Here is an 11,552-nt window from a genome sequence, read left to right as displayed (position 1 = left end):
AATCTGTAGCTATTTGAGACACAGGCAGGTAGACATATTTTCTGTTTAATATCTGCCCTGTCTGTGACTCAGCGACAGTGGTCTCCCTCCGTGGTCACATAGAGCACCCGTATGATGCTGCTGAACCTGACATTAGCAGATCTGGTATCACTCTGAGCGAGATATACCAGAGGCAGGTAGAGGAGAGTCAGAGCCACACATAAAGAGCAGCAGCAACCAAAGTCTGTCATTCTTCAGTCTATTGAAGGTCTGCAGACGGAGAGTGTGTCGAGACAGCCTCATCGCGTACACAACAACCTCCTCTTCCTGTACGCACATGATCAGAGGTCCCTGCTGCCTCTTTTCACAGTACCGTTCCTTCGATGCTTTTAGTTTGCACTTCCTTTTGATGAACATAAAGCTGGCGCCTTACTATTTAGCTGTTTTAAGTTTATAATGTCTCTGTTGGTGGTAACACATCCATGGCAGCCATCAGGGGTTTTAAAGAATTGTAATAATCCTTCTGGTGTCACCCATGCCCTTCGGCTGTTTACGATATGACCACTAGAGTTCACTATCCACAAACTTAATCTCTCTTTCCACTTCTTTGTCCCAGGGGGGGAAATCTGGTTTGCTGCCAGGTGAAAACAACATAAAACTTTTGGGAACACTAAGGGCACTACACTCGTAAACAACAAGACACCGTGGTCTAAACAGGAATTTAAAAAACCCATCATGAGACGTCAGAGTTCAGAAGCTTGATGGTCTGAGTAATAAAGTCAATGTTTAACCTGTAGCTTTTTGTAATCACATCAGAAGATGTCGAGGACACTGTAAGACAGAGGTCTCTAACCTTTCTTTATCTGATGCTTCCATCACATCGCTTGCATTCATTCACAGAATTCACTGAATTAGGACACGTGTGAAATTACAATACGCCAATGCTTATCAATAATCTTAAATTTACATTTCTACTTCACACTTGTTTTTATGGGCCACACATGGGAAGAGGTACATTTACCAGATTTATTTATTTTTTGTTCATTTTTTAACACAGTCGGCGAGCGACTGGAAACCTGCCAGCGAGCTGGAGATCCCTGCTGTAAGACGTCTGGATCCTGAGCTGCAGCTCTCTGTCTGAAGGTGAGAGACAGAATTCAACCCCAATGATCTTACTGGCAAATTTAATGACGTGTTGAAAACTGTATTTGTCTCCTATTGACAGATGAAAAACCAGGTGATAACGCTGAATGTGAGAACAGACTCCACCATGGACTATATCTACAAAAGTGAGTGATTTGGGTTCTTCATCAGTCAGCACTTTTTTAAAACTTAAAGTGAACTTAGTGCCATCAAGTAAATTTTAATATGATGATGTATTTGAAGTTACTGTAAAGGAGCAGCAGGTATGTAATCATTTAAACAGAAGTGTTTAAATCTTTCTCAACAAAGCAGTCGGGTCACGTAGTGCATGAAGGATTGTACGTTCAGAACCTTTCACACCTTTTAATGTGATGTTTGGTTTTTGTCCCGGCAACAAGTTTTACCTGTAATTTGTTCATTTGATGGTTGATGAAGCGTATATCACTGAGTGCAAAGTTGATGTATCGTGACAACACAAGGAAGGAACATTTTAGTCACAACTAATATCTGACACTTTCAAAGTTTTCCCTTTATATCAAAGCTAGCTGTCGTTCAACATGTTCACAATAACACACGAGTGCAGAAGAAGATGCTGGTAAAGCTGTTTCCCACCTATTGCATACATCCAGGATATAAACCTCACCTAACCCACCCACTGGCTCCTGCAGGGAGTTATTTGTTCAGGGATTTTACTAAGAGGCTGTCAGAAAACAATGCTGGGTGAAATTAGAGTGAAATATTTGTCTGTTTGTGTGAGCTCACGCAGAAAATGTCAAGAAGTTTCCAGGAGTTTTGTGCATGTGTGAAAATTCAGTAAGAATTGTCTTCTGTCCATGCTGCCATGAGGACATTCAGTTTGTCGCTGTGAAGACTGATTTTGAATTTTAAAACAATTTTAGCGTTGCATTTTTAATCCAGGAGCAACCGAAAAAAAAAAAGCAGTTAGACCAACGGCCATTACAGCTGACCTCTCAGAGGCGCCTGTTAAAATGTCCAAACATCTTCACAGCCAGCTACTAAAACGGATTTTGATCTCTACAGCCTACTCCCTTTTTTTTCTACATAAAAAGTAGATACAAATCCAGATAGTGTTCGTCTGTCTTTTTACAATAAAAGCTGCAGCCAGGAGAGAGTTAGCTTGAGACTCAGTAATCTGTTTGTGCATGTTTTTGTTGTCTGTACAGCTGTACATTCAGCCAGTGGACATTAGTATTGAAATGATCTCCTCTCCCAGAAAGGATGAAAACATAAATATATGTCCTTCCAGTCTCGTACAGAAAACGTCAGCTAGCATCGGTCTGCTGTCCCTCAGACTTGAGGATGCTCTCCTCAGCTCTCTGACAGATTCAGCTGCTCAGTCAGCTCAGCTTCAGCCTGGATATGAAAAGAAAAAAGTAACTCCAATAAGGACACTGTGCAGTAAAATGTGTCTGTCAGATTTGCCCGAGGGCCAGAATGAGCTAATCTGTTGTCCTGACTCGCAAACAAGTTGGACTGGATGGACTGGAGTTTCAGAGGAACTCAAATCTGAACGGGGTTGTTGTTAAAAGGTTTTATTGCATGTATTGTATGTTTAGCATGTCTTAATGGGTAATATACAGAATTATCATGTAAGATAAAGGCTGAATCCAGGTCATATAACCGACTCAAGTGGTGTCTGTCTGCTCGTCAGGCGTCAATAGGAGAAAAAACGGAGTGTGAAAATGCAGATGACAGACATGTTGAGCCCTTTTTTAATCCCTTTCTTACTCCTTTAACTCTCTTTTTCATATGATTCTACTTTTCAAAGACAATTAGTCATGCCTCAACATGTCTGTCAATCTGCAGGTCTTTTTTGTGATGATATATTTTGGACATTAAGGGTTAGCTCTGCGTTAGTATGATCTCACTTTGAGGGGGGAAAAAGGTTGAATTCAAACGTTGTTTATGTTTTCTCGAGTTGCAGAGATGTTTTCAGGTGCTAAATGAGCCTCTCATGTGGGTTCAAGTCAAACGGAAACCGTCAGTGTTGAGAAATTAAGCCAATGAAGAAGTGCAAAAAAACTGCAGTTTCTGGAGTGTCCACTGGGAGCTTACTCCAAGAGACCCGGAAGTCACAGACAGGAGGTTACAAAGGGATGAATTAGAGTTTGTACTTTGGATTCAGTGAGTGATGGTAGGAGTCGAGAGATATTTTGTAAATGTAAAAAGGCAGAATAGGTGACGAGTTTGATGTGGGAGTGGAATAAATAAACCTCATGTTAAATTCTTTGGCTCTTCATAGATGTAATACGCAGGCCACCAGTTCGCTCACACAGACTGTAGTCCCTGCAGCAGGTGGCTCGAGTGTGAATCGGCCCCTCTGCCCGTTTCTTCCACACACGCCATTCCCCACTCTTTCTCCATGATATTTCAATCTATCCACTTGCCTGTCCTCCAAAATAAAGCCCAAAAAGAAATCTTCAAAATGACATATTCACAGTTTAAATCAAATAAATGGCCTCACCTAAAGTCATAGGTGTGTTATTGTTCATACGACCAAATCCGTTCTGTTTTAATTCATGTGATAGACACATCTAATGTGTTGTCTTCTCTGGCTCAGTGAGTCAGTGGGAGTTTAAGAGACTTACTGTCTTTGTAGCTTTAGGTGGGATTAAAAAGTGTGTGTGAAAGCAGTTTACCTCTTATCAGATGGAACCACATGAACACTCTGAGTGCTGATGCCCTGTAAAGCTGCTGCTTTGGAAATAAAAGAAGAAATGACAATGAGAGAGACCGATGTGGATTCTGTCAAATAAGGATAACCCTGAGTTGGTGTTCATTTATTCAAATACAAAAATAAATGTGAATGTAATCATACTGTTTCTACTTCACTTGATGCATTACTAATTAAGGAGGTATGATCTGGTGGATTTGTAACAAGTAGTTAAAGGGATACTTCACCCATTTGCATGAAGCTTTGTATCATTAGAAACATGGTAGTAGTGTTGAATGGTCATGAATCCAGCCCTCATTTTGCCCTGAGACGAGAAAAATGTGTTTTTCTTTGCTTGAAAGTTTTCTTCATGTGATGCAATATGACGCTTTTTGCATCACATGAAGAAAACTTTCAAGCAAAGAAAAACACATTTTTCTCGTCTCAGGGCAAAATGAGGGCTGGATTCATGACCATTCAACACTACTACCATGTTTCTAATGATACACAGCTTCATGTAAATGGTTTCTCAATCCTTGATTAAGCAGGTCAGTTATTTGTTTGAAATATTTTTTTGTGAAAACGTGTTTGTAAATCATCTCAGAGGATGGAAGCACCAACCAAGTTACTCAAGTCCGCTCAGAACCAACAGGTGACGTCGCTGAGGCTACGTCCACATGTGTGAATAGACTCTGGTTGAAAACAGAGCAGAGATTATGAACAGGAGTCTGTTTTCATTTTCTATATTTTTACCTTTTTTTGTTACATACTGAATATTTTGTCTCTTTTTAAAAATACAGGCTCAAGAAAAACTAACCACTGCAAAAAAAACATGTTTTTTTTTGTTTTTTTTTCATAAAGTGAACATTTATATTGATTCTTATCAGCTTCTCTCCCCAGTCCCAGCCTTCTAAAACATATTTAAAAATCTAATTTGGTCTTTTATTTGCAGAAAATGACGACTGGTTGAGGCCTGCAGGAGGCACTGACACGGTTTGCAGTCAAGTGCGAAGCAGTGGGCATGAGGGTCAGCTCCTCCAAGTCTGAAAACGGTGAGAAATGAAGTGTGAGATTGACAGACAGATTGATGCAGCATTAGCACTGATGTGGGTGTTGTACCTGACCATTGGGACAAAAAGTGGGCTCAGCCAAAAGGCAAAGCTTTCGTTTCACCATTCCTTACAGTCCAACCCTCTCCTATGGTCATGAGCTTTGGCTAAGTCTGCTGCAGAGATGGCTGAGTTTCCTCCAAAGTTTGCCTGCTCTCAGAGATAGAGTGAGGTGCTTGGACATCTGGTTGAACTTAAAGTGTGAAAGAAAATCTCTGCAACACACATTACCACATGCTGTCTGTTACTTTCAATGAGTTGAAAGTACTTTTGTGTCTGCTGTTTATTGAAATAGCCTCAGGTACATGTCTTCCTCGTGACGTGATGAACAAGATGTAACCGGTCGACAAATGATGATAGTAGAATACTTGTAAGCATGTCTACACTTTGAGAGCTGTTGAAGCAACAATGCTTAATCACTTTGACCAAGTGCACATACTGTGTTTATTGTGCACTGTATTTTTTGTCTATCCTTGCTCTTTGCTGTAATACTGTAAATGTCTCCCTTGTGGGATGAAGACAACTTTATCTTATCTTATCCAATCTTATACCTCGTTCAGTGTATTGTAGGCCAAAGCCACAGAGTTTGGCAAATAAAGACAAAGAGACATGGGTTAATGTAGATTATAGGATTGGGTTTAGATCAGCAGGTTCTTTAAGCCCACATGGTCACACAGGAACAATTCAGGCATTTACATAATTCTCTCCGTATTATCAGCTAAAGGTTATTGCCTCAGCTCAGAAAGCAAGGGGATCAGGGAAAGCTGCCCATCCATGAATTCTCTCTTTTCAGTTTCTGTTTCTTGCACACAGAACACATTTGCATGTTCTCCAGCTGCGTGGAAGAAAATAATGCACAGGTGTTATAGGCCTCTTGATCTGACCCTAATGCAAAGCATCAGGAGAGGCAGACTTTTTAGCCTCCTGCAGAGATCAGCCCCCTTAATGATGATATTTCCCCTGATGCAGGTTTTATGAGATGGTTTGATATTTTACAACCTTTTATTGTGCTTTTTGGTCAATTTTGAATTTGAAATTGCTTTAATGATGAAAAAAGAAAAACCCTTCTGAGGATTCTGCTTTGGCTTATTTAATAATAAAAAAGAGAGATTGGCACATCCATCTAACTTTAAAAAAAAAAAAAAAAGTCTCAAATAGTATATTTTTTTTTAGGTAAAATTGTATCTTGCAGTTTAAATTCAAGTCCACGTAAATCGAGACAAGTTATCACCACATCCTGGGTGTAATCAAGACTGAGAAGAGACCAAGACTAAAGTAGGGTTGGACCTAGACGAGTGCAGAGGCCGATCGGTGTGATCCAAGTGGCAAACTCTGCTTAAAATCAAGCCGATATGGACGTGCAAACAACAAAGAGAGAGTTGGACTGGATGGACCGGAGTTTCACAGAAGCCCACAGAAGTTGTTTTTTTATTAAATGGCAAACGACGATGAAAAAAACAAACACTTCAAAAATCAGTTACAAATTCCTGCAGCTCAGCAGGATATTTGAATAATGCAACTGAAACTCTTCAGACTTTATCACACCTTCACTGAAGTTCACATAACTGGTTTACCACTGAGCTACAGCAGGAACAACCTCACCACAAACTCACAAACTGCTTCCTGTGTTCCTGCCAGTCGGATGTTCACTGGTACTGCTTAATCTCGGTGCACGGTGCGAACATGTGACAAATGAATGAACTCTTCTCATTAGCTGCAAAGGTCACTGTCTCTGCCACTTTATTAATCACTGACATAGCTGCCGTTGTTTCAGGCATGTTGTGGCTCTTTTCATGTGAGGATGGACTGATGTGTGAATGATAGATAGATAGATAGATAGATAGATAGATAGATAGATAGATAGATAGATAGATAGATAGATAGATAGATAGATAGATAGATAGATAGATAGATAGATAGATAGATAGATAGATAGATAGATAGATACTTTATTGATCCCGAGGGAAATTCAAGATAGCCCAACATCTCTATAGTGAAACTGCAACGAGGGACCATAGAGCACATTATCTGTTTAGTTTCAGTGGGTTTGACAATATGAAGTTGTTGTAGGATATGGCTCAGGCCTACATACCAATCAAAAGGTTTCAGAGAAGAAACGACGACCTATCTTTCGTGATATTTACCACATTATGCAAAGAGTGTGAGTAGAATATCTTGGCTGTCTCAGTGTTTATCTTCTGCATAATTTATATGATCAATAACTTATTATGAGTAGTGTTAAAAGCTAAGAAAAGGTATGTGCTGTTTGATTATTGACCCACTAGGAGGTCATCAAATACATGTGCAGGGCCGGCTTTTATCAGACAGACAGTGTGAGGGCCGCAGTGTAAAAAACATTTGTACAGAAGCCTGATGTGAAGAAGTTTGTGTCAGAGTGTAAATATATTTTCTCCTATGAACCTAACACAAATATTCCAGCTCTAAGATTTCATTTATTTCTTTATTTTTTGACGTTTATTTTTCGGAGGTCCGGGCTCCTTGACATATTTTTATTTTTTTATTTTTTTTTATTTCAAACATGTGAAAGGAATAATGATAAAATAAAAAAAGAACAAACATTTTCTTTTTCCTAATAAATACAATAACATACACAATAAACCAACAAAATATTTAAACGTTTAACATGTTTAAAAAGGAGTAGTAAGAATGTGATAGTCTTTATCACATACTCATTTACATTTTTTCAACTTTGAAAAGAAAAGTCAAGATATGTATAGGAGCTTTGTACGTATAACACAACACCATTTTAATCGAAATAAGAAAATGTGTGTCCTGCTTTTATTGCAATGAATCATGGGTAAGGAAATCAGTGAGGTCAGATAAGTCTGCACCTAAAGTTGACCCTCTTGAAGTCTGCAAAGAAATTTGCTCCTGCAGAGTCAAGAGCCTGTTCGGCTGGCGAAGTATGGACGTTAGAATTCATCCAACTCAAACTGATCAAACGTTATTTGCTGATTCCTCTCAAAATTCTTTAAAATATATTTTTGGCAATCTTGCTCTAAGAGAGCAGTTCTTACGTGTGCACATTCATATCACGTTCTTTTTTTTTTTCTCAGATCAGTTCGGTCGATTTGTCTCCAGAGGGGTGAACTTCATTACAGTCACCAGACATTTTTTTTTTTTTTGTTCAAAAAGACTTTGCTTCAGCAGACACTGGATTTATAAGCTCTGAGCTCTTCTCTGAGCAGCTCGGCGCTTTAATCTCTGGCCTATCCTTCTCCTTGTTGCTTTGTGTGAGGATGGGTCTCAAACGGACCTCTCTATCTGTCTGCTATTTTCATCCAAGACAAACATCTAATGGTTTCAGGTTCCCCAAAGTGCTGGAGAAATCCTGCCTTATTTTAAGGGGTCAGCCGTAAAGTGCTACAATAAGAGCGTTTAGTGTAGAAGGTGTTTCTCCCCCTGGCTGACCAATCAGTGCATGACAGAGAATAATAAATCAATGAAATGGACACATTTTAATATTCACCAACAAACAAACACCCTCGAGGGCAGTGTAAGGACCCCGACGGCTGCATCTCTTAAATATTTAATTATTTGCTGTGTGAATTTCAGGCAGTTAGAAAACAAGATAATCATGCTAATTGTGTTGCTGATGCTTGCTCGGGTTGCGTGGACAGACTGTGAGATTATAATTTAAATGTTAATAAGGGACTAAAACAATTTTCCAGTCTGCAATTGGAGTTCAGTTTTAATAGCATTTTTTTTTTTATTACAAATGCTCAGGGTCGTTTTTTTCTTTTTTTTTATGAATTGGTGACCCCTGTACAATTCACACAAAAAAAATGTGTGGTTGCTTAGCAACAATGTTTGAGCTGCAGGTTGGTAACCTGCTTTCCTATTGGTTGCTGAGTGGGCCTGATTGTGATTGGTCTTCCCCTTGTCCTCGCTCGCATGTAGCTAACCAACACGACTGCAAATAAAAGCTCTAAATCAAAGCACTCCATCGGTGTTGGATTATTTCCGTACATGCAGTATTATGTTTTCAACTGTATACAAAACCAAAACCCCCTGTGGACACACGGGGTGATTTATTCCGTCACTTGTCCTGTACATGTTTAAAGCAACATTATGTCGACACACCAGTTAAACCAGTAGCCTAATTGTTGCCTTTGAAATTGTTTTCTAAAATTGTAAATCAATCTTTTTTTTCACAGCCTTTAGCAATCTGATACACACCTCCCCAACAATATAAATATTATAAATCTATCTTGACACCGATGGTCTTATTTCCTTTTTTTTTTTTTTTTTTTAAGGTTTATGAAGACATCAATTTTAATCTCAGACTGCTTTCTTACTTGCCAAAAACTCCTCACAGGAGCTTTAACACGCAAAAACACCCCACTAAGTTTAAGGAAATCCACAACTGCAACGTCTTAAATAAATTAAAAGGTTTGCATTTGCTACACAAAAAGTAAATACGTAAATGTTTAATATCAGGGCTTCGATTGGAGAAAAACCCGGAAGCTGTCATATGATATCTTTATTTGGGTCAAAACGATTGCTTCTGTATAAATTCATTTATTTCATTGGCTGGTAGGAGTCGTCGCTCGTGTGCCATTCGCTCTTCCTGCTGTCAATCAATCGTTTCTGTCGCGTCAGACCCTGTCGTGCTGCTCTCTTCTCATTGGTCGCTTAAGCTGTCCGTCAAAGCGCACTCTGCTGTTGGATTGGGTCCCTCAGGAGCTGGATCCTTCTTGTCCATACCTGTCTCGCTGTGAGAGGCTGACGGCTCTTCCTACTCCACAATCAGCTCCCGCCCCTTTCCACCCAGCTCCAAGGAAGGAAGGAGGAACTGCCCGAGCCGCATGTGTCACTTCCAGTATGCTGCTATGTGACTGCACGGGACTATTTTAGCTAGTTTATGTGGTTGGTAGGAAGCCAGGTTTTGAGAGTTTGGATCAAAAGCCGGCGTTTCAGGGGGTCGCGGGGTGCGTTAGGGTAGGTGTTGCACGTGGTTTCGGAAGTGGAGCGTGGCAGCAAAAAAGGAAAAAAGGAGGAGGGGGGTGTTTCGTTCCCTGTGTGATAAAAAAAGATAGCTCGCTTCTCTTGGTTGCTACGACGGGACTCACGTTGAATATGGCGGAGCATCACCCGGTTTCCGACAGCAGACACAAATCCTCCCTGAGCTCCGGAGCGTCGTACTCTGGGAACGGGCGCAGCAGCTCGATGGTAGCCGAGAGAGGCGGCAGTGCAGCGGCAGGAGACGACGGAGGAGTCGGGGGAGGAGGAGGAGGTCTGTCCGGCGGCCTGTCGCAGCCGGCCGGGTGGCAGTCCTTGCTGTCTTTCACCATCCTGTTCCTGGCCTGGCTGGCCGGTTTCAGCTCCAGGCTCTTCGCTGTCATCCGCTTCGAGAGCATCATTCACGAGTTTGATCCATGGTGAGTCCCCCCCCCCCTTACATACACGCACACACGACGAAGTGGTTTGACGTATGTCAAGATAGGCTGAGACACACAGTCAGTAAGTTTCTTTCTGTCTTCGGCACAAAGGTTAAACAGCAGCTCATAGTTACTTATTAAAAGTGCTGAATAGAGCTGAGCCTCCTTATCATGAACATCATTCACATGTGTAAATTACACACCAGTGCATTTAGGCTGACGGTTTCACCTCTTTGCATGGTGCATTATTATTGTTATTGTTGTTATTATTAGTAACATGTACAATAGTGGGGGAGGGGAAAAGGGGGGAGGAGGATGTCGGACTGGAGTAAACGAGGACAATGGTGACAGCTTCATCTGACGCGGGTTGAACCCGGAAAAGACGCACAGCCTCGAGGTTACCGGCTGAAGTCTCACACACACACACACACACACACACACACACACACACACGCACACACACACACGCACGCACACACTCTCTCTCTACAGTGTTTACCCACAGATCACCTCTGCTCTGATTTGTTACCTGCAGCACAGACACTGATACCAGGGGTCGTGTTGTAGTCTCTGTACACACACACACACACACACACACACACATACACACACACACACACACACACACTTCAGCAGGCATTTCATGGGTGACTTTGTAGTGCTCATCCTGCATGTCCTTCCTACGTACATTTGGCATGGGAAGTTCCACACAAGCACACGTCTTCAGTACTCGCTGTGGGTGCTTTCTCATGTTTTGTCAGAAAGTTAATCAGTGTGTTGAGCAGACATTGCTGCAAGACGAGTACCTGAAGTACAGAGGAAATGCACAGAATCATTTGCTGGTGAGCAGATTGTGTAGATTTTTCAACGTGTCCGGTCGAGGTCAGTGTGCAGCTGGGGATCAGTGCGATCGATGTGCACATCTGTGCAGGTCAGCGAGTTTTTCATCTGTTGAGAAATGCATCCTCTAAAATCATTTTTATCATGAGGTATCAAAACATCCTACTTCTCCTGAAAACTTCTCTCTATCTTAAACATTATTGTCATGAATATTTCCGTGATCTGCATTGACACACTTGGCCTGTGAGTGTTTGTGATTAAGAAGTTGAACCCGTTGTGAGCTGTAGCATGTAGAAGGAAGTGTTATAGATGAATGCAGCGGCATAATTAAATGATGTAAGCTCTCTGAAGGCAGCTCGGAGGATGGAGGCAGACAGGTAGGAGAGCAGCTGTAGTTATTTAGAT

The 11,552-nt window shown here is 41.1% G+C and overlaps 1 protein-coding gene and 1 long non-coding RNA gene across 2 annotated transcripts in view; both read left to right on the top strand.

The window, feature by feature from the left end:
• The first annotated feature begins 1,039 nt into the window (after positions 1-1,039).
• Positions 1,040-5,254, top strand: LOC306824275. Its single transcript, XR_013779119.1, has 3 exons — positions 1,040-1,122; positions 1,205-1,268; positions 4,749-5,254. It is a non-coding gene; the product is annotated as an uncharacterized lncRNA (long non-coding RNA).
• Positions 5,255-9,451: 4,197 nt separating this feature from the next.
• The window catches only part of LOC306824186 (dolichyl-diphosphooligosaccharide--protein glycosyltransferase subunit STT3B-like), a 46,381-nt gene continuing 44,280 nt past the window's right edge, over positions 9,452-11,552 (top strand). Inside the window, exon 1 of the mRNA XM_079344214.1 lies at positions 9,452-10,307. Coding sequence (XP_079200340.1) covers positions 10,006-10,307 — 302 coding nt within the window. The 5' untranslated portion in view covers positions 9,452-10,005. The remainder of the gene's footprint in view (positions 10,308-11,552) is intronic.

This window comes from Symphodus melops, assembly GCF_947650265.1.
Source record: "Symphodus melops genome assembly, chromosome: 5".
Taxonomy (NCBI): Eukaryota; Metazoa; Chordata; class Actinopteri; order Labriformes; family Labridae; genus Symphodus; species Symphodus melops.
This window is presented reverse-complemented; position numbering and strand designations above follow the sequence as displayed.